This window comes from Pelodiscus sinensis, chromosome 2, assembly GCF_052426305.1.
Source record: "Pelodiscus sinensis isolate ZL-2025 chromosome 2, ASM5242630v1, whole genome shotgun sequence".
In the NCBI taxonomy this organism is placed as follows: Eukaryota; Metazoa; Chordata; order Testudines; family Trionychidae; genus Pelodiscus; species Pelodiscus sinensis.
In genome coordinates, this window is record NC_143053.1 from 111,371,598 (window position 1) to 111,399,482 (window position 27,885).

General features: G+C 47.1%; 1 protein-coding gene across 15 annotated transcripts in view; it reads right to left on the minus strand.

The window, feature by feature from the left end:
- PHACTR1 (phosphatase and actin regulator 1) overlaps positions 1–27,885 on the minus strand; it is a 457,014-nt gene that overhangs the window by 57,571 nt on the left and 371,558 nt on the right. For 13 of the 15 annotated variants that reach the window (XR_012901644.2, XM_014581428.4, XM_014581425.4 and 10 more), the window contains 3 exons: positions 25,201–25,248; positions 20,629–20,837; positions 19,731–19,887 (listed from right to left, as the gene is read on the minus strand). Coding sequence is in view for 14 of the 15 variants with exons in the window: in XM_014581428.4 (XP_014436914.1) it covers positions 19,731–19,887; positions 20,629–20,837; positions 25,201–25,248 (414 nt within the window). In the remaining variant the exon portion in view is untranslated. The remainder of the gene's footprint in view (positions 1–19,730; positions 19,888–20,628; positions 20,838–25,200; positions 25,249–27,885) is intronic. The other 2 variants (XM_075921243.2, XM_014581424.4) reach the window with 1 other exon arrangement.

Here is a 27,885-nt window from a genome sequence, read left to right on the forward strand (position 1 = left end):
TAAGTTGAAAAACTTGTTGAAACTCTTCACAGCCTGCTTTGGTTTTAATTATCTTGAGCAGTTTGTTATCATCTGCAAACTTTGCCACGTCACTGTTTAGCCCTTTCTCATGATCATTTATGAATATATTGAATGGGATTGGTCCCAGAAAAGACCCTTGGGGGAGCCTACTGGTTACCTTTCTCCACTCTGAAACTTACCATTTCTTTCTACCCTTTGTTTCATGTTTTTTAACCAGTTATCAATCCATGAAAGGAACTTCCCTCTTATCTCATGACAATTGAATTTACTTAAGAGCCTTTCCTGAGGGACGTTGTCAAAGGCGTTCTGGAAATCTAAGTATACTATATCCACTGGTTCCCCCTCATCCACATGTTTGTTGATCCCCTGAAAGAACTCTAGTAGATTAGTAAGGCATAATTTCCCTTTACAGAAACCATGTTGACTCTCCCCCAACAAATTATGTTCATCTATGTGTCTCACAATTTTGTTCTTTACTATAGATTCAACTAATTTGCCCGGTACTGACATTAAACATACCAGCTTTCAATTGCTAGGGTCACCTCTAGAGCCCTTTTTAAATATTGGTGTCACATTAGCTTTCTTCCAGTCATCAGGTACGGAAGCTGATTTAAAGGATAGGTATCAAACTTCAGTTAACAGTTCCACAATTTCACATTTGAGTTCTTTCAGAAGTCTTGGGTGCATGCCATCTGGTCCTGGTGACTTATTACTGTTATGTTTATCAATTTGTTCCAAAACCTCTTCTAATGATACCTCAACCTGGGACAATTCCTCAGATTTATCACCTAAGAAGAATGGTTCAGGTTTGGGAATCTCCCCAATATCCTTAGCCGTGAAGCCTGAAGCAAAGTATTCATTTAGCTTCTCCACAATGACTTTATCGTCTTTGAGTGCTCCTTTAGCATCTTGATCCTCCAAGGGCCCCACTGGTTGTTCAGCTGGCTTCCTGCTTCCGATGTATTTAAAAAACATTTTGCTATTAGGTTTTGAGTTTTTAGCTAGCTGTTCTTCAAACTCCTTTTTGGCTTTTCTTATTATATTTTTACACTTAATTTGACAAAGTTTATGCTCTTTTCTATTTTCCTCACTAGGATTTGACTTCCACTTTTTAAAATATGTCTTATTAATCTGTCACTGCTTCTTTTACTTGGTTGTTAACCCACGGTGGCACTTTTTTGGTTTTCTTACTGTGTTTTTTAATTTGGTGTATACATTTAAGTTGGGCCTCTATTATGGTCTTTGAAAAGTTTCTATACAGCTTGCAGAGATTTTACTTTTGCCACTGTACCTTTTAATTTATGTGTAACTAATCTCCTCATTTCTGTGTAGTTCCCCTTTCTGAAATTAACTGCAATAATGTTGGGTTGCTGAGGTGGTGTTTTTCCCACCACAGGGAGATTAAATTTTACTACATTATGGTCACTATTTCCAAGTGGTCCAGTTATATTTACCTTTTGGACCAGATCATGCACTGCACTTCGGACTAAATCAAGAATTGCCTTTCCCCTTGTGGGTTCCAGAAGCAGTTGCTCCAAGAAGCAGTCATTTAAGGTATGAAGAAATATCCTCTGTTCATCCTGTCCTGAGGTGACGTGTACCTAGTCAATGTGGGGATAGTTGAAATCCCCTACTATTATTGAGTTTTTTATTTTGATAGCCTCACTAATCTCCCTTAGCTTGTTATAGTCATTATCACTATCCTGATCAGGTGGTCAATAATAATATGCCCCTATAGCTATATTGTTATTATTGGAGCATGGAGTTACTATTCATAGAGATTCTATGGAACATTTTGGCTCATTTAAAATTTTTACTTAATATGATTCTCCATTTTCTTTCACGTATAGTGCCACTCCCTAACCAGCATGACCTGTTCTGTCCTTCTGATATATTTTGTACCCTGGTATGACTGTATCCCATTGATTGCCCTCATTCCACCAAGTTTCCATGATGCCTGTTATATCAATATCCTCCTTTAAAATGAGGCACTCTAGTTCACCCATCTTATTATTTAGACTGCTAGTGTTTGTGTATATGCACTTTAAAAATTTGTCACTATTTATCTGTCTGCCATTTCCTGATGCATTAGACTCGTTTTCATTTGATTGTGTCTCATTTGATCTGACCCATACTTCCATCCTCTCCTCCTGACTAGAACAATCTCTGACTAGAGAATCTCTATTAATAGATCCTCCCCTAAAAGATGTCGTTGTCTGATCCATGTGCTCCTCTGCACCCATCGGCTTTCTTCCAATCTTTAGTTTAAAAACTGCTCTATGACCTTTTTAATCTAAGTGCCCCATCCCAAAAGTTCCCCCAGTTCCTAATAAATCTAAAGCCCTCCTCTCTACACCATCATCTCATCCACACAGTGAGACTCTGAAGCTTTGCCTGCCTACCTGGCCCTGCGCATGGAACTGGAAGCATTTCAGAGAATACCACCATAGAGGTCCTGGATTTCAATCTCTTTCCTAGCAGCCTAAATTTGGCCTCTGGGACCTCTCTCTTACCCTTCCTTATGTCATTGGTACCTACATGTACCATGACCACCGGCTCCTCCCCAGCACTACACATAAGTCTATCTAGATGTCTCAAGAGATCTGCAACCTTCGCACCAGGCAGGCAAGTCACATACGGTTCTCCCGGTCATCGCAAACCCAACTATCTATATTTCTAATGATTGAATCACCCCATACTAACACCTCCCTTTTCCTAGTGACTGGAGTTCCCTCCCCTAGAGAGAATGGAGATAGTGAGAGAACAAAACTCCTACTGAGAACTGGATCCAGAACAATTACTCAGTCATGACTGGCAGAGACCATCTTGCAGCCAGCCAGTGGGATTGTAATGCTGTTTAAATAATAGATTATTTCAAAAAGCGGAGTCTGTCCTCACAGCAGAAAGCTTTTGTTAAACAGAAGCAATCTCTACGGATTGTTTGTTTCCTGCGGGCCTTTTAAGGAGCCTTTGTGCATTTGAAAACATTGAGCACATCATGGCTCAACTGGTGAAGATGAAGTACAATACGATCGCCATTACTGTGTCACTGAATAACGTGCATGCGGCCATGGCAGTGATTAGAGGGATATTTAGCAATTTCTCCTCTGTTATGACCAATTGACTTTTTCCCTCAAAGTTCAGATTTAGAGCCTGAAATGAGAAAAAAAAAACCCTGCTGATGTGAGAACCGGTAGATCAGTATCACTGGTGCTAGCTTGGGAATCAAGGCCATGGTTCCAGTCCTCACTCTGTCAACACTGTGGCATGGAGTATGGAAGGCACGATGTTACTGAAGGTGTCAGCAAGCCATCCCCTGAATGACATGTTCAACAATTGCTTGTCTATTTTTTCAGGCATGAATGATACCATGGTCCCATATAGAAATATTTGTCAAATTTTATTTTAAAAAATAAATTCTTTTGGACAGCTTTCTGCCAAGAAGTAGCACCTCTGCCAATGTGCATCAGCCAACGTCTCCTCTGAACACATCATTCTCGATAAAGATCGGTCAACTTGAACAAGGCAGCTGACAAATAATTCGATTGTCTTTTATTGCATTCCATTTGACAGTGAAGCAAATTTTAGAACCATGTCAAATTATCTGAAGGCGACTTGACTATCCAAATAGCCATGGTGCTTGCTGTTATGCAAACACTGCAGATTTACCTCACTTTAATACTTACATTTCTGCCAGCCTTATGATCAAGTCATATCTGAACTTATAAAAGAACGGTTAGTTACTTGTAACTGTTGTTCTTCGAGATGTGTTGCTCATGTCCATTCGAAGTAGGTGTGTGCGCACCGCGTGCACCGCGTCTTCTGGAGCATTTTCCCTAGCGGTACCCGTAGTGCCGGCAGGGCGCCCCCTGGAGTGGCGCCGCCATGGCAGGGCATAAGTACCCCTTCTGGCGCTGCCCCACCTCAGTTCCTTCTTGCCAGACACTCCGACGAAGGGGAGGCAGGGTGGGAGTCGAATGGACATGAGCAACACATCTCGAAGAACAACAGTTACAGGTAAGTAACCGTTCTTTTCTTCTTCGAGTGGTTGCTCATGTCCATTCGAAGTAGGTGACTACCAAGCTAACCCCACAGAGGAGGGGTAGGAGCAGTCATACCACCAGAGTCATGAAGGACGGTGAACAATAAACAGATTTATCTGAACAATCCAACACTGATAAGGCACATATTAAGAACAAATTAAGAACAACCGGATATATATATTTACATATTTACATCACAGATTCGAGGACTGCAGAGCCCACCCTTGCATCCTCCTTGGCCTGCTGAGGTAGCACATAGTGTGTTGCAAACATGTGAAGGGAAGACCAAGTGACTGCCCTGCAAATTTCTGTGATTGGTACCTGGGCACCAAAGGCCACCGAGGACGCCTGCGCCCTGGTAGAGTGTGCCTTCACCCTGGGTGGGGTTTTACCAGCCAGTTGATAACATTCTATGATGCATTGCACCACCCATATTGATAGCCTTTGTGTCAAAATAGGCGACCCTTTCACCCTGTCCCCAAACGCAATGAACAATTGTTGTGATTTACGGAACGGCTTGGTCCTATCAATGTAGAATGCCAGCGCCCGCTTGGTGTCCAGGGAGTGCAGCACCCACTCCTTAGAGGAGGCGTGAGGTTTTGGGGAAAAAAACGGGAGATAAAACTCCTGGGACAGGTGGAATGGTGATACCACCTTCGGGAGGAAGGCTGGATGAGGCTGTAGCCTTACATTGTTATGAGAAAAAACAAGGTAAGGCGGGTCTATAGTTAGCGCCCTTAGTTCTGACACCCTTCGAGCCGATGTAAGGGCCATGATGAAAGCAACCTTCAATGAAAGGTGCAGCAGGGAACACATGGCCAGCGGTTCAAAGGGAGGTAGCATAAGCCTGTGGAGGACCACGTTAAGGTCCTAGGCGGGAAGCGGGGCCCTCACCGAGGGGTACAGCTTTTCCAGGCCAGTAAGAAACCTTTTAACCACCGGGTTAGAAAAAAGGGAGACTCCTGCCATACCAACGTGGAAGGCGGAGAGAGATGCCACATGGATTTTGACAGAAGAAAAAGATAGGTAGTCAAGAATAGTTGTAATAGGAGCTGAGGACAGGTGTACTCCTCTCCGGGATGCCCAAGATGAGAAGCGCCACCACTTGGTAGCGTACGACCATCTAGTAGAGGGTTTCCTGCTACTGAGGAGAACCATCTGAACCTCTTAGGAACATTCCCTTTCAGGTTGGTTCAACCACGGATAAACCATGCCATTAGGTGGAGAGACTGGAGATCCGGGTGAACCATGATCCCCTTGCCCCAGGGTTGAGTTAGCAGATCCCGGACTAGAGGGAGTGCTATTGGGTCCTGGATAAGCATGTCCACTAGGATGGGGAACCAGAACTGTCTGGGCCACCTGGGGGCTATGAGAATGATCGAGGACCGAAAGGTCCTCGCCTTGGTCAGTACCCTGGAAATTAGGGGGAACGGGGGAAAGGCATAGAGAATGCCCTCTGGCCACATGGTCGTCAGGGCATCCTCCAGGGAATATTTCCCCAGCCCCAGCAGGGAACAGTAGTTCCTGCACTTGGCATTGCTTGCCGAGGTGAACAGGTCTAGGCGGGGATAACCCCACCTGCAGAAAACCTGGTGGAGAGCAGAGTCCTTGAGGGTCCACTCGTGGGCTCCAAAGGATCTGCTCAGCATGTCCGCTAGCAGGTTTTTGTACCCCGGGAGGTATTCCGCTTGAGGTGAGATACTGTGCGTGACGCACAAGTGCCAAAGTTGCAGGGCTTCTTTGCAGAGGGGAGGCGACCGCACCCCACGCAGCTTGTTGAGGTAAAAGACCGCCGCTGTGTTGTCCATACGAACCAGGATCGAACGGTGGGTGAGCCTTGGCAGGAAGGCTTCGCAGGCTCTCCTCACCTCCCACAATTCCCGGACGTTTATGTGTAGGGCTCGCTCGGAGGGGGACCAAAGGCCTTGAGTCCTGTGCCGCCCCAGGTGTGCTCCCCAGCCCAGGTTGGACGCATTGGTGACCAGCGTCAGGCGGGGGGAGGGGCATTGAAAGGAACCCCACTGCGTACCACAGCTTCCTGGGTCCACCATAGGAGGGAGTCCAGAATTTCTGTGGGCACCATAATTATCGAGTCCCAAAGACCCCTGGATTGGCTGAAGGCCCTCGCCAACCACGCCTGTAGGGGTCTCATCCTCAATCTGGCAAGGCGGACCGTGTACGTACACGCCGCCATATAGCCCAGGAGCCTGGAGCAGACCCGAGGGGTCGTGATAGGGGAACGGGTTAACCCCGAGATCAGCTCCACTATGGAGAGGAACCTGCTCTTGGGCAGGAACGCCCTTGCCACCCTCGAATTGAGGAGGGCTCCCACGAATTCTATGTGTTGGGAGGGCGTCAGGGATGACTTCTCGACATTTATCATGAGTCCTAACCTTAAGAAAAGGGCTCTTGTGAGTGCCACGTGAGCTTCTACCTGCCCGTACGAGCGACCTCGGATCAGCCAATCGTCGAGGTACGGGAACACGTGCACCCCTTGTTTGCGGAGATATGCGGCAACCACCGCCATGCATTTCGTGAATACCCTCGGTGCCGTACATAAACCAAAAGGGAGCACCGTAAACTGAAAATGGTATTGGCCCACCATAAACCTGAGGAACCTCTTGTGGCTGGGTCTGATCGCCACGTGGAAGTACACGTCCTTGAGGTCGAGAGTCGCATACCAGTCTCCTAATTGTAGCACTGGGATGACCGATGCCAAGGTCACCATTCTGAACCTGTGTTTTATGACCACCTTGTTTAAATCTTGGAGGTCCAAGATGGGGCGGACCCCTCCCTTTGGCTTGGGGACAACAAAATAACGGGAGTAAAAACCTCTTCCTCGCAGATGCAGAGGAACCTCCTCTATTGCTCCTTTTCCGAGGAGCGCAGACACCTCCTGACACAGGCGTCCCTTATTAAGGCTGGATAGGGGGGGGTTTGAGGGCGGTGGGCCCAGGAAAGGGATAGAATAGCCTCCATTTACTATGTTCAGAACCCAGGCATCCGATGTTATGAGGGCCCATGCCTGTGCAAAAAGAGATAGCCTGGCCCCAAACGGGGGGCCAGGGCGGGAGATTGGTACAGGACTCTCGAACAGAGCGTCAAAATTGGGGCTTGCCCTGGTGGGAAGGACCGTGAGGACCTCCCCGCTGGGTATCGGTCCTGGGGCGACGATGACGACCCCTATCTCCCTGAGGGTGCACGACACCCCGGAACCTCCACTGGAGGCCCGGGAGCAGCGCCTCCAGTAATCCCCACGGGAGACCTGGGGCTGCGCCCTCCCCTGCTGCCTATAAGGCAGCTGCCGCCGCTGCGGAGCCAGCGTGTAGATGCCCAAGGACTTCAAGGTGGACCGTGTGTCCTTTAGGGTATGGAGCCTAGAGTCGCTGTGCTCCGAGAACAGAGCTTTGCCCTCAAAAAGCAAGTCCTGTATCGTACGCTGCACATCCGGGGGAATTCCCGAGACGTGGAGCCATGCCCCCAGATGCAGAACGACACCAGTCGCCATCGTGTGGGCTGCTGAATCCACCGTGACCAGAGCCGTCTGGAGAGCGGTTTGCGCGATGACTTTACCCTCCGAGGCAACAGCCGCGAACTCCTGACGATCCTCCACAGGGAGTCTGTCTCGGAACTTTTCGGCGGCCTGCCAGGTGTTAAAGGCATACCTACTCAGCATCGCCTCCTGGTTCGCGATGCGGAGTTGTAGCGCCCCTGTGGCATAAACCTTACGGCCCAACAGGTCCAGCCACTTAGGCTCCCTCGCCTTTGAAGAAGGACCAGGCTTAGGGAGTCTTTCCTTTTGGGCCGCGGCCTGCACGACCAAGGACCCGGGGATGGGTTGTGAGTACAGGTAATCATGCCCCGAGCGCGGGATGTAATAACGCCTCTCGACCCCTTTTAAGGTAAGGGTCAAGGTTGCCGGCGTTTGCCACAGGGCATTAGTGATTTTTTATACCGTTTTGTTAAGCGGTAAGGCCAATCGCGTAGGCGCATCTTCCGTGAGGATGTCCACCATTGGATCCGTGTCCTCGATGACAGGTTCCACCGGAACGGCCAGGTTGGAAGCCATGCGGCGGAGGAGATCCTGGTGCGTGCGGGCATCCATTGACGGCAGACTCAGTGCAGGGTCTGCTAGTGCCTCGTCCAGAGATGACGACGACGAGGACTCCTGAACTGGCACAGGAACGGCTGTCGCCAACTGCGGTGCCATCTGGGCAGCTTGCGCTCCCGATGGGTCCACCTGCGGAGCAGGCGATTGCGGTGCCGCTGGATCAGGTTGTGGCGCCCGAAGAGGGGAGTGGGGGGGCCCGGGACAGGCACGCCGACGGTTGAGAGCGGTGCCCTGAAGTCCCCGACCCCAGAGAAGGAGGCAGCTGACCTTGCCACTGATGGTAGGCCCAGGGGATCCAGAAAGGCCACTGCGAGTGCAGAGGCCACGTTTGTTGAGTGTGGTCCCTCCTATGTCTGGACCTGGACGCCGAGGATGCTCCCGAAGAGCCCGATCGGACAGAGGCAGCATCCGAGTCCGAGGAATAATCAGACTCCGGCCAGGGTGGAGCCGAGGAAGAATGCAGGGCAAACCTTGCCATGGACTCGGGCTTACCCGCATGAGTACATCGGGGCCACACTATCTGTGGGACTGGGGGACCCATGCCCGGTACTGGGAGGCTTGCTGATGGTTGCGGCACTGGGGGACCCAGACCCGGTGCCGAGGATTCTACGGCACCCAGTTGCGGCACCGGGGCGCTCAGGCTCGGTGCCGATTGTGACATTGCCAGTTGCGGCACCGGGGTGCCCAGGCCCGGTGCCGGTTGAGTCGCCAGCAGCTGCGGCACTGGGGTGCCTAGGCCCAGTGCTGGTTGAGTCGCCAGCAGCTGCGGTACCGGGCTTGGTGCCGGTTGAGATGCCGCCGACGGCTGTGGTACTGGGGTGCTCAGGCCCGGTGCCGGTTGAGTTACGGCCGGCGTTTGCAGCACCGGGGTACCCAGGCCCGGTGCCTGGCAAGACCACTGCGTCAATGCCGGTGCAGATGAAGGCACAGAGACGGACGCCGGCTCCTGGGTGACCTCCATGGAGGAGAGAGATGTCTGAGTGGACGCCACATGGCTACTGAGATACGGCACCGGCACCGCCAGGTGGGGAGCTGGCAAGGAGCTCATCTGCAGAGAGGTTCACGCATGGTTGGAAGCTCCCTGGCTACGTCTACACTGGCCCCTTCTTCGGAAGGGGCATGCTAATTTTGAACTTGTGAATAGGGAAATCCGCGGGGGATTTAAATATCCCCCGCGGGATTTAAATAAACACAGCCGCCGCTTTTTTTCCGGCTTGGGGAAAAGCCGGAAAAAAGCGTCTAGACTGGCGCGATCCTCCGGAATAAAGCCCTTTTCCGGAGGATCTCTTATTCCTACTTCAAAGGAGGAATAAGAGATCCTCCGGAAAGGGCTTTATTCCGGAGGATCGTGCCAGTCTAGACGCTTTTTTCCGGCTTTTCCCCAAGCCGGAAAAAAAGCGGCGGCCGTGTTTATTTAAATCCCGTGGGGGATATTTAAATCTCCCGCGGATTTCCCTATTCCCAAGTTCAAAATTAGCATGCCCCTTCCGAAGAAGGGGCCAGTGTAGACGTAGCCCCTGAGAATGACGGTTTGGCGTCGAGAAGGGTGCCGAAGCAGCAATCAGTACTGACCCCAAATGGGATGGTCCCGACGCATAAGCCACCTTAGGATGCCGACCTGGGCCATGCTGGGGCAAAGCCGTAGGCAGCTGAGCCCCCGACGATGGCGACCTCGACCCTTCCGAGTCAACCTCCGAGGAGGGGAGGTCGTGAGGCTAATAAGATCCTGCGCCACCTCGAACGTGTCCGGCATGGACGGGCAGTGCGGAGGCAGGTGACCAGGACTATCGAGGTCTCCTCGGCGCCGACGGTGCGGTGGGGATGATATGCGCACCGGTGAGCCCACGGTGTGGTGCCCGGCCGAAGTTGCCTTCTTCGAAGGGGACCTTCCCCAGGATTTCTTCACTCTCTTAGTCGGAGGAGAGTGAGACCGGTGCCGAGATCTCGATGCCGACGCATGGTGCCAGTGAGGAGCCTCCCGTGTGGAGGCTGGTGCGCTGTGCACCGCAGGCTGTTCTAGTGGCACCGGTTGAAGCGCTGTCTCCACGAGGAGAAGCTTCAGGTGGGAAACCCTTTCTTTTCTGCTACGGGGCTTGAAGGACTTGCAGATCTTACAGGCAATAGCCAGATGAGCCTCACCCAAGCACTTAAGACAACTGTTGTGTGGGTCGCCCCTGGGCATAAACTTCCCGCAGTCAGCACACGTCTTGAAGCCTTGCGGCCCTGGCATTCCTTACCCCCAAGGGGGAAGGAACAAAACAAAGAACCTAACTATCTAACTGCAAGAACTATTTACAAACCAATGTGAGAACGGGAACCATTAACTAAGAGACTGAGAGATATAGAGACGCTCCAACGACCGTCACTGCGGTAAGAAGGAACTGAGGTGGGGCAGCGCCGGCAGGGGTACTTATGCCCTGCCATGGTGGCGCCACTCCAGGGGGCGCCCTGCCAGTGCTACGGGTACCGCTAGGGAAAACGCTCCGGAAGACGCGGTGCACGCGGTGCGCACACACCTACTTCGAATGGACATGAGCAACCACTCGAAGAAGAACAAAATTTCCTCTCCACCTTATTTCAACCTTTCCAGTTCTCTTTCCTCTTCACTCCATTTCCTCTCTCTGCTTGTCCCCCTTTCCCCTGGGTTTGCACACACACATTCTCTCTCACACACAGAGGCAATCAGAACTTGATTTGAACAAGTCAAGAAATACCACATCACACGCGTGACATTTCAGAATTGCATAGTGATCTTTAACTTCCATGGGAATTCACAAAGGCCTCTGGATCAGCTGATTCCTCTGTTACTGGGCAATGTTTTTCAGTACCCTTGAGGCAGACATAGCAGAGGCAGGGTGAGCGTTCAGAGGAAATTAACTTCCTCAATGAAACAGTGGAAGACCACCATCTGTAAGTCTGCTATTAAGTAACAAATTTGACGTGTGATTTTTACCACAACATTGCCAAACTACAAATACTTCATCCTTATTGTTATTATGTGAGATTGTATTATGTTATACTGGGTTTTATTTATATATTTTTGGTACTGTCTCTCAGTGGACTATTTCCATACATCATATGTGTCTTGTGATATCTGCAATGTATTATCCCCATTGCTTCAAATCAGATTTTCCAGTTGCTGTGATATAGAAAGTGCTCTGAGGTGTGCTGCAGAATGAAAAGAATATAAAACACAGCACAGCAGTATCCTTCTATAGCTACAGTCTTGCTGAGGAGCATGTTAATGAAGTATATGTTGGTTATGGATTAAAGATAGCCTTGCGAACACAATGTCTTCTTACATTACAGATCTCAACACAGTGTCTAACTGCCCCTTACTCAGATATGTGAGGATAAAGAACAGATGACAAAAAAAGAATGGACGTGTGTTGGAAAGAGATTCCCCTTGTTTGTTTTCTAGCTGAATCCTTTTAGTTCTTAGCTAAAGATAGAGAAAGGCTGGGAGTCATGGTTCCCTGGTGCTACTTTTGATGGGTTTTGAAGGACATTTTGAGCACGGCAATGCTTAGACACCGCTTCGCAAGTATAAGTGTGCGGCGGGGCACAGCACGCTCCAAGTATTGTTGCAGAAGGGATGGTACAGGTTGGACCTTCCTGAACCAGCACCGTCATGGCCTGACCAGCCCCGAAGGAGGAAGTTTGCTGGATCAAGGAAGTCATTCCCCCTGCCTGACTCCCCTTCCCCTGGGCCAGAGGGCTCCTATACCCTCAGCCAGCCATGGGGCTGCTGGGGCTTCACTGCCTCAAGGCTGCCAGACTCCACTACTCCGGGGATGCTGGAGCTCTGCTGCTCCAGAGTATGGACGTTAAAATGCGGTTAATTTACTAGATGAGTAGTTGATGGAATTTCCATCGACTACTTGACTAGTTGATAGGAACTTCCGCATTCCTCCTTTGAAATGTACAAGAGCCCTCACTGGGGCTCTTGTACTTTTCAAAGGAGGAATTCGGAACTCTGTGTGCAGCCCAGGGCCAGCGGGAAGTCCCACTGACTCCAGGTTGCATGGGAGCCAGCTTTGAAGTGTACAAGAGTCCCCGGCGGGGGCTCTTGTGTATTTCAAAGCGGAAGCGCCTGCATGGAACCCGGGGTCAGCGCGGGACTTTGATTCAAAGTCCCCCACTGACCCTATGAAGTGCTGCTGATTTGAAATGCTTCACAGAGCCCGGGATCAGCTGGGGAGTCCCCAGCTGACCGCAGACTCCATGCGTGGCAGCACTGCATAACTGATCATGGGATCAGCTATGTGGCACTACTGCTTTTGAATTACCCCTTTCTTCTCCCCTTTGCTGCCTCTATCTGATAGAGGCAGGAAGGGGTGTGTGTGTGTGGGGGTGGGGGGTGGAATAGACTAGTCAACTGATTATCCAATAAGCTTTTGCTTATCGGATAGTCGACTAGTCCTTAACATCTCTACTCCAGAGTCACCGTGGTTCCGCTGCCCCAGGGCTCCACTGCTCCAGAGTTCCCAGGACTCTGGTAATCTGTGGCCGCCGGGGCTCCGCTGGTCTGGGGCTGCCAGGGCTCAGTTGCTCTGGAGTAACTGTGGCTCTTTTTTCTGGGGCCGCTGGAGCTCCGCTACCAGCCCCATGGCCACTGGTACGCCGCAGCTCCCCCTGCTCCGAATTGGGGCTCTCAGGTCCTAGGGCTCTCCGATCCAGCATCATGGATGTTGCTGGTCCAAAGAGTCCCCCACCATAAAGGTTCAATCTGTAATTTACATTTGTTCCCTGCAGACCTTATGTGTACTTGGCCAAAATGCCTACAGGAATTATGAGCCATTGTCTGGAAGATGGAGTGGCACTCCCCTGGCCTGCCCTCCCGAGGGCAGCATTTGCATATACCACACAATGCTGTAACAACACTACTCTGAGGATGATGTTATGGCAGACATGGAGCTGATGTGTCATGAGATGGTATCTCAGTATTAATAACATCTCAGTATTAAATACATCTCAGTATTAATAACATCATTGACATGGTATGTGTGCTGGTGGGGAAGGGGAAGTTATGGCATACTGGGTTAGCAGAATATTCTGTGTTGATCTATCTTAACACTGTGGGAGAGCAAACAAGATAGCAACACAATAATCAAGATAAAGACACCTCAACACACACTTGAAAGACAATGGGTCAGTTACTAGCATCAAGATTCCTGTCTGCCGTCTCTAGTAAGGCTTTGCCTACACTTAAAAGTTGAAAGTTCAGCTGTGACAGTGCTTTAAACTGTAAGTATGGCCATGGCCATGGCACAAGCTCTGGGAGAGGGCTCTCCCAGTGCTTTGTGTAAACTATCTGCACATACGGGTGTGTGTGTGTGTGTGTGTGTGTGTGTGTGTGTGTGTGTGTGTGTGTGTGTGTGTGTGTGTGTGTGTGTGTTTTCACACCCCTGAGCCAGAAAGTTACAGCACTGTGAAGAGCCAGTGTAGACTCAGTTGCAAGCTAGGAGGATCGAGATCAAAAGTTAAAAAGCCTCTCTCAGGGGGACCAGATATTTGTCTGCAGCTGTCCAGGGAGACAGCCATCTCAGAAAGATTTTTTTGGAGGGAGTCAAAAGTAACTGGGTCTCCCCAGATCCAGAGAATTAGGAAACCTGAGGAAAAAGCAAGATATGTGTAGTCTGGTTTACTGTTTTGAAGACAAGTTCTCTCTGAAACACTTCTGCTTTAAAAATGATATTAAGGAAGCTGTCTGGTCACTGATTATCACTGTCATTGACCCAGAGGGGAACTGAGTTGTAGGTTCTAAACCTAAGTGCAGCCTGTTGAGATAATCCATGATTACGATGGCTGCTACCCAGGGCTCCATCTGAGAGTGGGAAAATAGTGTGATTCCATCTGGAGCCAGGTGATAGCTGAAGGCCTGAGAGCTGATGGGGGGAGAAAAGGTGCGGAGAGGTGCACTCAAAGAAACCAGGAGGGTCTAGACCAGGAGTGGGGAACCTTTTTAAGGCCGGGGGCCACCGACCCAAAGAAAAATTAGTTGAGGGCCACACACAAGTGAGAAGCAAAAAACAAAAGCAAAACAAAAAAACACCAAATCCTCACTATTGTGGCCCCTGACTAAGAAGGAGAAAGACACTGCCCACAATCCTCTCACACACCAGAGACTAGGGGGACCTAGGCTAGTAGATTTTGTGTGCTCCAGCTCCATGGGGGGATAGGGGAAGGGGGCTGGAGCACCAGCTCAGGCTCTCAAATGCTGAGGGGGTGCACTGAGCCTCAGAGACCAGATCCAGGCAAGCTGTAGGTCCTTAGTCCACCCCTGGGCTAGAGCCACAGTTCAACTGGTAAATGTGACAATTCTAATTTTGCTTATATTACCATATACTGGCCCAGTGACACTTACATTGCCTTACTGTGCAGCTGGGGGGGGGGGGGCTGAGCAAAAAATAAACAATAGAAGGCATAGGTGAGCAGATGAGCATGCCTAATAAAGAAGTTTCCAAATATAACATTCAAACTTTTTTTTAAACTGTGTATTTCAAAGCGCCACATGCTTGGATGGTGTAATCCAGCATAGCTCCATGAAAGTCAATGGAAATATGATATACAGCAGCTGATGAACTGGTCTACAGTGCTGAGTTTCTCCCCTCATCTCATGGGTACTACAAACCAAAGGACAGTGTCTTGTTTTACTACTAAATATTAGAATAGCTCCTAATTTGGCTACAGGGAGGATTCCATATAGCCACTTGCTGGTACTGCTGCTTCTGAATTGATGGGTCCTAGAGTATGGTCCCATGGCTAATGTGAGTGACTGGGATTCAAGAGCCCTGGGTTTCTTCCTGCTTTTATCACACACTATTTTGTGGCCTTGGGAAAATTGCTTTATGTCTGAGAACCTCAGTTTCCTAATCTGTAAAATGGGTATAAGGTTACTATTTGTGTGAAGCACTATTAAATGTTTTCAGTGTTCAGAGATCAAGTTCTCAGTACGCTGGCCCATATGCTTCTTTTTTAATTAACACTCTCTTTTTAGATTTAAATTCTGATCTGCCAAATGCTGCAGCCAACGATCTCTCCTTAACTAAGTACAGTGAAGAATGTACATAATACTGAAGTATCCTAATCAATGTTCTAGAGTGAAAATGATTTGACCCCATTCATTGCTGACAATGGTAAATATCTGCTAAACTTTTATTCCGTATTTTATATTTGTTCTGCAAATAATGTGTATAATTTAATTGGCTGGTTATTTGAAACCTTTGGGACTCAAATTCTTCAGAAATATTATTAAACTTGCCAACTGCAATCATAATCTGCATCACAGTTCTTCCCTGAGGACTATAAATCCTGTATGCCTTTAATTTTGCTTCAGATTTGCTTCATTATGTGACAACAAAGGATGGACGCAATAATGAGGTTTTTGAAATCTTATTTATACAACAGAAAAAATGGACTTGAGTTTCCTGAAAATTACTCTCCAACCCATAGAAATGCCACATTTTTGCACACTGAACTTGAGACATTCCTATCCAAATAAATATAATATCTATCATCTTACAAGCTATCCATACATAGCTTGGATTTATACTCAGATATTTTATATTTAGACATAAGACCCATTCTGGATTTTTACTGTTAAGACCTAGATCTCTGTCTAGTGTTTTAGCATTCATGGCTTATTATGTCTGGAGCCTGACCAAGGAAGTATTTTTCTCCCCAAGTTTCTTAACTTACTTTTAAATCTATTCAGCAGAGGGAGATGCAAAACTCCAACCATAAGACAACATTCACTAATATTAAATGGTGACAAATTCCAAACCAATAAAAAAAAATATTTTTTCCACACAGCATGAAATTATTCCATGGAACTCATAGCCACAGGATGTTATGGAGGCCCAAAACATACAAAGATTTTTTTAAAAAATGGATATTATATCTAAAAACAAGTATTCAACGTTGTAATAGTTAAAGTCAATATACATTCTGGTGAGATATTAAACCATACACTTGAAGGTTAAGACAATCTCCAACTAAAGGGATTATAAGTAGGGTTGCAAGATGGTTGAAACAAAAATACTGAATTACAACCCCCCCCCAACCCCCCCCCCCCCAAAAAAAAAAACACTGGGAAAAAATTCTGTTAAGGAAAAAAAAAAAAAAAAAAAAAAAAAGAGGGCGAGGGAGACCAAAGTTGTTGAGCAAAAAAAAAGACTCCAAGACCATTTTGTACCAGCAGCCTTGCAGAACCAGGTAAGAATGGGGTTGGGGGCTGGGGCTGCTTGAGGGGGGTGAAAGGCAAGTTGCTTCTCAGTTTAAATCTCTGTGGTAATCACAGGGATAGGATCACCGTAGTCATACAAAAAAATACTGGACATGCTTCATGGGAGGAGGGAGGGAGGGACTGGCTGGGAGGGGAGCGGTGCTGGCTGGGAAAGGGGAGTGGGGTGGGCAGGAAACAGCTAGTGTTCCTGGGGGAGCTTAGGAGGAGGAGGAGGGGAGAACTGGCCGCTGGGAACAGGACTGACCCGGGCTGTGCAGATCTCAGGGTGCTCTCGTTCCACGCAAGTCAGTCCGGCTGCAGCTCCACCATGAGCTTGACCAGCACGCAGGAGCATGGTCTGCCCCTCCTCCTCCTCCTCCTCCTCCTCACATGCAACCAAGGCTCCCTGCGCTGATCGCGCCCCACCTCCCAGTCACTCCTCCCGTCCCTGCCAGGCTTCCGTCCGACACCCAGCCGGAAAACCAGGAAATACCGGACATTGAACATGTCCAGTATTTTCTGGATTTTTTTTACTGGACAGAGGGCCCAAAAACTGGACCGTCCAGTAGAAAACCGGACACCTGGCAACCCTAAATTTATAAGGATACCCAATGTGGGGAGGTACATAATCTTACAGCTGCCTAATGTAAGGTTTCATGTACCTTTCTCTGAAGCATTTGGTATGGGAGACAGGATACAGAATTAGATGAGCCTTGGTTAGATTCAGCATGGCATACTATGTTCCTATATGCAAGTTAGGAGCCAGTAGAAATAACCTGACGTGTGGTCACAACACAGAGTTTCACTGACAGAAACTCCCAAGTACTGTATGTGATAAATCAGATGTTGCATCTAGATATGCACTGCTCTTCCTCTTCTGACATTTCTATTCTTAGCTCACTATCAATTTGGATATTTTTGTGCACACACACTACACCAAGCTGGAGAGTTGAACATTTTCATTCATAAAGCATTTTTACGGCCTACTCCTGCATAATACTGCTGCCAGGTCCCCAAAGGCCATTTGGAGCATTAGATTTAATATAGAAAGCACAGGTCAAAAGTATACAGGGAAAGCCCTTGAACATCTCACATTTCGCCCAGGAACACTAGCTATTCTGAATGCAACTAATTGCTGAGAGCAAGAGAGGTAATACAGTCTATCCTTCATGTTCATCAATCCCCTCTCTACCCCAGCCCACATCTAGCATGGCAAACGTAGGATCAAGTGGAGAGGAATAACATTATAGATGTGAAAGAGTCTGCACAAGGAGAAATCCTGTCCAAGCCTGACCCAGTCAAATCAGGTTGTGTGTGACAGGCATGTGTATTGCTGGATGGAAATATATTTATCTGCCCCAAAGTTAACTCAGTTGGGAGCAGGCCCATCGACGGGGGTGGAGGGGCAATTGCTCAAGGGCCTAGGCCATTTAAAAAAGCCTGGGGCCTCCAGCCACACAGGAATGATTCAATTGCTGCCTGGCTGATTAGCAGAGCACAACTGGCAGCATGGGCTCAGATGCCTGTCCCCGGGGTGTTGCTCTCTCCTGCAGCAGCTGCTCCAGGGTCCCTTATCTTAGCTGTGAAGTGTGGGGGTTGGGGGAAAGGGAAGTGCTGCTGTCAGGGTGTCCCCCTACCTCTGTACCTCATCTCTTACAAGGAGAGGGTATAGACACAGCCATCCAGGAGGACTCGCGTCGGAGAGAGCTTACAGTGTGCAGTCTAGAGCAGGGCTGGGCAATAATTTTTGTAGGGGGGCCACTTCACCAATGTTGGTAGTGGTGGTGGGCTGGTCCCAGAAGGGGAGGGGCCTTAAGTAGGAGGGGTGGGGCGCCGGATGGAAGGGGTGGCTCCTCCTAGGCACCACGTGCTGTGGGAGAGGAGACGTTGCTCGCTCCTCTGTGGGGTGAGGGAGCACGAGAGGTCTCTCTCCCCGGACCCCACCCTGTCGGGGGCACATGGCACCCCAAGAACTGCCAGCCATTTTGAACAGCTAGCAGTTCCCTCTGGGCGCTGCGCACCCCTGGCGGGAGGACGAGACTTTGTGCGCTCCCCCGCTCCAGGTCCCAATTGGCCAGGGGTAGGGAGCGCATGAACTCTCCTGCCCCTGCCCCTGCCCAGCCAAGGCGCATGATGCCTAGAGGGACCCACCAGCTGTTAGAAACAGCTGGCGGTTCCCTCTGGTGCCGTGTTCCCCTGGTGGGCGGGGAGATGAGACTTTGCACTCTCCACTGCCCCTGAGTCTTGATTGGCCTGGAGGTGGAGGCATGGCAGGGTAGGCTATGGGCTGAATCAAATAGCTTGATGGGCCGTATCTTGCCCATCCCGGTCTAGGATGAACTGTGCGAGTGCCTGCGTGCCTTACTTGATTTCCCCAGCAGCCAGCTCATACTCTCTCCCACACACACAGCCCCCCCCCCCACCGCAGCTCTCTGTCTCTATCACACATACACTCTTTCTCTCTCTTCCACACTCATCTCCCAACACATACTTTTATTATTGTTATTACTTCTCAGTGTGTTATTTTAAAGTGTGTTATTTTAGTGCGTAGTGTTAGTCTATACATTTTGTAATTTTTATTTCTCTTATACTTTACATTTAACTCTTCGAGCAGTGAGTTTTAAAATGCCCAACCTATCATGGTTGGAGTAATTATCCCAATGGTAACTTTTTAAAATATACATTTTATTTTTTTGGTTCTACTGGTGGTGCACATCCACACACACCGCAGTGCACATAAAATGTATTGCTCATGATATGAGAAAAAAAAAGAGAGACCATGCCAGCAGCACCGCTGGCAGCAGTTCGCCAGGCACCAGCAGTGTAGGCGCAGCACCACCCACATGTCAGGCAGCCTGTGACATAGAGTGCCCATTGACTGTTCTGCTCTGGATCCCAGAATTGCTGTCAGGAGGCCTCGTTGGGATGGGGCTTCATGTCAGTCACTTAGTAGCACCAATAATCTCACAAAAGAGTACATACAGCAAGTGTGTTCCTAATGCTACCTTGCAGAGTATCCCAGAAGTGGCACCTTTTTTTGGGGAGTAGAAAATGAGCACCAATGCAAAAGCACCCATGTCCACTGGGCCTTCTGGGGCAAAGGACCCTGAGGGTGAGAAAAAGCTGTGTATGGGAAGTTATACCGAAGCAGAGGCAAAGCTTAGAGCTGTTGGTTTCTTCAGCCTGGTGGGTGGCTTCTCTCACATAACAGCATTGTGAACAGAGGACCTTAAATCTCCATAGGCCAAGGATAAAAGTTGTATTTTACAGTCCACTCTCCCAGCAACCCATTGCTTGATTCGAATGTTAGAAAGTGTTTGGATCTTACCTTGTTAGCTTTGTTCCTATCTGCTGCCTCAGTTCAAGTCTCTCTTCATCAGTCTGCACTGGGAGGATGTTCTTTTCCTCCAGCTCTCGTTTGGAGGGCCTGTTGCTAAGTTTGATTGCTAAGGAATCCTTCCTGCAGATTTTCATTGCCAGAGAACCTATGGAAGAAAGGAGAGGTCTTGTCAAAGGAGATGTATGCCTTATACCATGTCATACAGCAGGCAAAGTAGCAGAAGTCAGGCGAGGATAAGCAGATTAATCTAATTAGACTAAAGTCTACACTACAGTGGCACTGTTTTGGCACTAAAGCTCTGCCGTTGCAGTGCTATAGTGTAGATGTTTCTTACAGGGAAGGAAGGGCTTTTCCCATTGATGTAATTGAACTGCAGCCCTTGGGGGTGGTAGCTAGGTTGACAGAGTTATTCCATTGGGTTTAGGGTTGCCAGATGCTTTAACAAAAAATACCGAACTTCCCCCCCGCTACTCATACCTGATTAAATGGGAGTCATATCTAAATAGGGATTGGCTAAAAATTGAGGCAAGATCTCAGGATCTGGCCTCATGTTTGTATTGTTTCAAAACTGCTCAGTGCTGGACTTACGCTGATCTTACTGAAGTTGCTGGAAAACTACCATTGACTTCTTGACTTCACAACAACACGTTTAAAAATGTCTGCAAATATTCTAACATGACTTTGTTTTTATTAAATTGTAAAACACCTGACTCTCCTCTCATTATGCTGCTGTTACTCTGCTGTAATCCCCGCAGTTAGTCCTGATGTATGCCATTGCAAGTGACAAGAAAATCAGGTCCAAGATATCCAATTTGCTGTGTGCCTTGAATATAAATACAACAAAACAAACACACACTACATGGCAATATGGAAGGATGAGTCTTACTTGTAAATAATGAGCTATCATCATCTTCATCTTCCTCCTCATCGTCTTCCTCTCTTGAGTAAAGGCAGGAAGAATCTTCATAGTCCGATTCATGAGGCACATTTTCTTTATCGTCATCGCATTCGATCACAACAGTTGGCACTTGTCTCATGTCTGAAAGGCCTCCAGGTCCTGTTTTTGTGACACTGTCACCCGGGTGTAAACCAGAGCTATTGGAAAAGGGGAATTAAAAGGAGAAATTAAGAAAATTAGAGAAAATTGCTCAGCAGGAGTCAGGGCTACTTCTCTGAAGTCAGGAGCATGAGACCCTGTTTATACTGTACTGTAGACATTTTTTTTTAATAGGGAAAGATGAGAGGATTACAGTTACCAATAAGAATGAGTTAAATCATGGTAAATAGAAGAAATTAAGTTAGGGTATGTCTAGACTACATGCCTCTGTCGCCAGAGGCATGTAAATTAGACTACCCGACATTGTCAATGAAGCGGGGATTTAAATATCCCCAGCTTCATTAAAATAAAAATGGCCGCCATGCTGTGCCGGCTCAGCTGATCGTCAGCACAGCGCGGCAGTCAAGATGCGGATTGGCCGAAAGGGAACGCATTTGTTGACCGTTCCTGTAAACCTCATTTCACGAGGCATAAGGGAGCGGTTGACAAAGGTGTTTCCTGTCGACTGATCCGCATCTTGACTGACGCGCTGTGCCGACGATCAGCTGAGCCGGCACAGAGCGGTGGCCATTTTTATTTTAATGAAGATGTGGATATTTAAATCCCGGCTCATTGACCATGTCGGGTAGTCTAATTTACATGCCTCTGGCGACAGAGGCATGTAGACTAGACATACCCGTACATTTATTATTAAGGAATTAAAGGATAACTCTGATTTAAAACCCAGTTGAGAAAGGACCTATTATTAAGGTTGCCTGACATTTCCCATTAGGCAACCCTGTTTGAAGTTGCTAATAACACTGACAAATGTTTTGGAATGACATTTTCCATGCTGAGTGTCTACCTGAGGCTGAATTTCTTTGGAAAATTTTGGTGAAATCAAGTCAGTTCTTTCTGAGAATGAGTTTAGGGAAAAACATGATTGCTTGCTAAAGTTAAAAAATTTTGGAGACCACTCCATTGAAAAGTTATAGAACCCCAATGCTTTGGAGCACAGATTGATAAATGGCAGGAGCTGCAGGCTGTGTGTCATGGGTGTGCCTTTAGCTATCTCTGTGAAAATCCACATAAACTGGGGCAAGTTACAGGAGGGAGTTTAGGACCATCTAAACAAAGAAACTGGGACTAGGAACCAGTGTGGAGAGAACCTAGGATTCCGAGATTTCACCATTCCTCTGCTGTCAGCAAGTATCTATGAAATTCACTGGCAAAGTGCATGTCTCACTCCTCTCCAGAGCTAGTTCTCATGAAGAATGAATGACAACCCACTACTGCTCCCTGTTACTCAGTGCCAATGGCAGAAGCTTGGGCAGTATATTGAAAGCAGGAACAAGCCAGATCTGGCCTGTGGCCTGCCTCCTGGGACCCTCAGGGCCGGGTGTTGGGGCAGTGTGCAAAGTCTCCCACCCTCTCCCATACGTGGAGCTGAGAGGCACATGGAGCATCCAGTGAATTTGAGTGTCCTGGGACTGAAGCAGGCAGGGAGCCTGCCTGAGGGTCCTGTTGGGTTACTGGCCAGGAGCTGCCTAGGTAAGCACCTCCTAGCCAGAGCCTGCATCTGGCACCTCATCCCCTTCAGCGCATCAACTCCCTGCCTCGTGTCACTACCCCCCCTGTCCGGGGTCACTACACAACCCTCTGTACCTCCCCTCTCACAGGTTGCAACTGCCTCCACGACCCTGCACCCCTCTCCTACACCTTTTCGGAGAAGGTCGGAATCTTCTGTGCCCGTACCCCCTACCAGATCCTGTGCCCTAAACCCCTACCCCAGATCACAGCTCTCTCCATCACCCAATCTCCCTCTCAGATTCCATCCTCTTCTGCACCCAAATTCCCTACCCTGATCTCCCTTCTGCACCCAACCTCCGCCCCAGACCCTGCACCCCCTTCATAGAAAAGTGTGGCCACCTACCACTTACCAAAATCCTAGAGTGGCCCCCCCAAAATTATTGCCCACCCATGGTCTAAAAGGTTCCAATTCCACTGATAGTTCATGTGGGCACCAATATCATGACACATGATGGAATTTCTATTTTTCCAGTTTGCTTTTTAAAAAGTCTAAAAAATTACCCAGAAAAAACGTAAACAGGACTTTATTAAAGTTGCAAAGTTAAATGCTTCAACTGTTAAGAAATGCCAGAATCAAGTTTGCAAGAGCAACCTTAATCTGGCCCTTTCTGCATACGCATTATGATCCAGTCTTTAATTACCTGATCACATACTATGTTTTCCTCAGAACCCCTGCCTCCTTCAGTGCATGAGATGGACCTGTTCTGGGGATGTGCCAGAGGTGTGTAATAAAGGAAGTTGTTGTCTCGGTGACAAATGAAGCAGAAGATGGAAGGGGTGCAGGGAATGAAGCTGGGAGAGAAAGAAGGAACTCACAGTCAAGGCAGTAGAATGCTGCTCTGGAGAATTAGACTCTATCTTACCTCAGACAGAGATTCCTATGTGATACTGTGCAAATAAATTACACTTTTCACAGGTGGTAACTAATTGTGTATTTCTCATTTTTTTGGGTCTCCAAATGAGGTCCCCAACGTTTGGTTTGCAGAAGTTCTGAGCAGTCACAGGTATAAGTCAATGACAGCTGTATGTTGAATATACCAAATTATATTTATTGCTGGACACTCTGAAAACTCAAGTTCTAGGGGTCTCAAATTGGGCACCCAAAATTAGTGGAAACTTTTGGCCTTAATTTCTTTATCTCAGGTCTCCATCAATAAAATGGGGCTAGTACCACTTCCTCATCTCTCAAAGGTATTATTTGATTTTATTGGAAGATTTATAGATCATCTAATCTGAACTCCTACATAACACAGATCAAAGGATTTCCCTAAATTAATTGTTACTTGAAGTAGTGCATACTTATAGCAAGACCTGCAATCACTAATGAGTCTAACAAAAAAAGTTGCAAAATTAATTATCCTCACTGTTAAAATGCTGGGCCTTATTTCTCATCTGAAGTTGTCTAGGATGAACATCCAGCCATAGGATCTTGTAATGCCTTTGTCTGGTAGAAGAAGCTTCTTATGAAAGGTTCCCCCCCCCAAAAAGTAGGTACTTACAGATCATGATCAAGTTACCTTATCTTTGTCAAGTTAAACAGATTGAGTGCCTGAAGTCTATCACCATAAGTCATATTTTATAACCCTTTAATTATTCCTGTGCTAAGGCTTTCCAATTTATCAACATCCTTCTTGAACTCTGGACACCAGAACTGGACAGAGAATTCCAGTCTCAGTCAACCAGTGTCTAATGCAGAGGAAATATAATCTCCTCGCTCTTACTCGCTCTTTCCTGTTTATATATCTATGGTGTCAGAATTCTGGGCAAAGGTAGGTCGGATCAGTTCCCTGTAAGCTGTGTGCTGGATCCCAGAACTGAAGCCAGAGTCAGAGGCTTTACATCAGGGTCAAGAGTCAAGCTGAGCATCAGAGCCAGAGTCAGGAATCAAGCTGAGAGTCAATACCATATATCAAGGTTCATTTTGATATTCCAGTGGGTCAACTGGGAGACAGACTCCAAGTTACAGTCAAGGTCAGTACTAGGCATTCAGGCAGCCAGGGCAGGTAGCTAGGAATCTGCACTGTTGCATGGACACTTCCCGGTATGCCCCAGGGATTTGTACAGGGACGAGCCAATTAGGAATTGCTAAAACCTCTGTCAGTCAGATCACTCAAGATGGAATTTCTCATGGCACTGAACATCTGTAGACTGTGAGCTGCAGGGAGTGGCCAGGCCCCAGGGCCTGGTGATTCTAGCAGCATCAGTGGCTGGAAGCCCTAGGAAGAATAACCATGGGATCACCACATGGTGCACTGCAGAGCCCAGTGCCCCAACTAGCTCTGAAGGCTTGTGTAGAAGGGGAGAAGTGCTACACCATCTCGACACCACTGAGGGCTGGCTGCCCCAGCCCCACCCTTTCCACCTGAGGGTGCATGTAGCTGGGGGCCTCCCCAATGCCCACGGGTCTGGCAATCCTGGGGGGATTCAGTTGCCCAGTAGCCCTGCAGGCTTGGGCTCAACTCTTGCTGATCCTTACACAAAGATCACATTACCTCTCATAGAATCATAGAGCTGGAAGAGACCTCAGAAGGTCATCAAGTCCAGCCCCCTGCTCTAGGCAGGACCAATCCCAACTAAGTCAACCCAGCCAGGGCTTTGTCAAGCCGAGACTTAAACACCTCTCGGGATGGAGACTCCACTAGGGATGGAGACTCTCAGCTGACAAATGTTTGTGAAGCACTTGATATTACAGTGATGAGCACCACAGAAAAACCTGTTGGGAAAGTAATAATTCTGTCCTGTATTCAGAGCAGAGTTTGAACAAGGTGCAGAAAACAATTGCTAAGGTCACACATTAAACAATGAGGAGAAAACAAAGTATTGAATAGTTACTTATTAAGGAAGAACCCTCCATCCTGTGCACTGAATGAGGCAGGGTTTCTGTGGAAAAAAACAGTATATGATCATGCATTTAAAAGCTCAAAGAGTAAGAATGCACATACAATACTATTTCTAAGTGCTTGACTTAATCTCAGGAATAACCTTTGACATGGTGTGCGTGTGCGTGTGTGTGTGTGTGCGTGCGTGAGAGAGAAATTCAAGGATTGTCACTCTGAAGCCTAGAATGACTGTTGAGTCAGTGTGAAATGTGCAACAGTTACAAGCATGTCTGAGATCTCTTTTTGTTTAGAATATCACAAGGTTCAATCATCTTTAGGATACACGCTCTGCTAATATCTAATGTATATGTTCTCAGCCATTCTGACTGTAATAATTAACACTTGTGCAGTATCCAGCTACGGTAAGGCATGAGTCTACCAAAAGATCTCCACCTGCAGCCCAATCAATACAGGTGTGGTTGATGTGTCATCTTCAGGGCCATGCTGGTAGTACTGGTTGTTGCCCACAAACATAAAAAAGTTGAGAACCACGAATCCTAGAGCACTGTGATATCAAAGACAATTACCATCCTTACTCCTACAGCTAATTTGCACACAACACTTTCATTAGATATATGGAGGAGACTGCACAGATAGGGATTAACTGGCCAAACTGCCATACCTGTGTGACAACAGGGGCTTCAATTCCCCCTTGGCACCAGGAAACTCTAAATCTTTGAGAAATATAAATACAACCTAGGAATCTTTACGGAGCCAGGAGAGATTAGTTATACCATTCCAGGCTTGCCAAATAACTTGCACTAACAGATGGTATTCTAATTTCTTTTGTTATTTTTGCATTTTATATCTTCTGCTCCAGGAATAAGGTAAATTGAAATGAAATGTAACTTCTGAAATATTTTTATTCACCTCATCTACGATAGACCAGTATAAAAGATGAATGGGGATACATTATCAGCAGTTGATCTGTGTTTCAGGTGAAATGTACAACCAAGGTCATGCTTAATTTGTGAGTGTCAAGCTAGGGGTCCTGCAGTAATAAAAAAGAAATGGAAATATGCATTGGAGTGGTCTCTCTACAAACTGACTTGGGAGCACCAGCGGTCATTTTCTATATTTAGAGATATCCTAAAAACACATGAATTGTCCATGCAGCAGCACAAAAAGCCATAAACTTGAGAACAATTTGCTTTTGCTCTACACAGTACTGTTTCTCTGCCATATAGTATCTGAGGCTGTGAGCTGATCACTTCCCACAACCTAATAGATTCAGACCTTGTTGTTATTATTAATACTTAGCACTCTTCACGTGTAGATCTCAAAGCATTTCATAAGGGAAGGTAAATATCATTGCAGATGCATTTTTACAGACAGGGAAACTGAGTAAAGGAGAGCTGAGTCCAAAGTGTCACAGCAGGTGAAGAGCAGAGTAGAGCTTTCCTGACTCCCAGGCATATGCCCTATTCACCAGATCATACTGGCGCTCTCTACTTGAAGATGAGAGACTGTCATGGGAGTTGAATCAGGAGGCACAGTGCTGTTGGAGATGCTGCTCTTTAACTGAGAAGTACATCTGAGTTCCTGACCCTGTAACTGTTAAAGTTCTCATATTCCTTTCTACATGAATATGAACAGTAATCCAGATGTACTGGACAAATTCCATTTCAGGCAAAGAGCAAATTTGGGTATGATCCTGCAAAGCAATTGAAACTTCTTTAGAGTCTAGGATGTGCACCACCACAGGAAATACTCCACTGCACCAGGGAGGACTGGGCCCTTTATTGTATTTAAATTACTCTTCCACTATGTCACTTGGAGATGTGATTCTTAATGTTCTGCCCTAACCTGCTGTGTGGTATTCATGAGGACCATTAAACAGTGGCCAAGTTCCACCCTAGAAATAACTGCATTTTCAAGGTTTCTCTCTTTTGCACACACACTCTATTACTTTATAAAGCGCGTTGGGATTTTTAGGGATAAAAAACCCTTGATAGCGTAAGTGAGTGAAACCATTTGTTATCATTAGGCAATTGCAGCTTTACCAATGTAGATTAACAAACACTGGGATACAAATATTTATTGACTAGACATATCATCCTACATATTGTAGCACAAAGTATTAAAGATTAATGAAGAACTAGATTGTGAATTTCTCCATTAGATTTCAATGAATTTTTTATTATATTATTTTTATCCAAGAAGTAATTTTGGGATGCAGCAGTTGAATTATTCTAAGGATATATACATGCATCACAATCTTTAAAAACTGTCAATTAACTTTTATTTTATTGATATGCTTTAATAATTTAAATTCAATGAACTGTTTTTAATCACTCTTTTTTCCATTATCTATTTTTCTGTGCAACTCTTCAGTGGCAGATTTAAAAAATCCAGAAGACACCAATCCAATATCTTAGAGATGAGAAAGCTCAGCATAATGCTGTTAGGTAAAAAACAGCAAAAGCTAGGCAGTAAAATCATTCAGCTGAGTTTTAAAACAGCACAATTGGGGTGGGACAACTTTACCTAGTGATAAAAAAGGTGGGAACGTAGGTCAGTTTTTATGCCCATTCAGTCTGTCTTTTCCTCTCTGGTGGAGTTACCAGGAGTTAATTGTGACAGAATATTTTTGGGGGGATGGTGCTATTCATTCCTGAGGTCCTGTGTCCATTTCGGC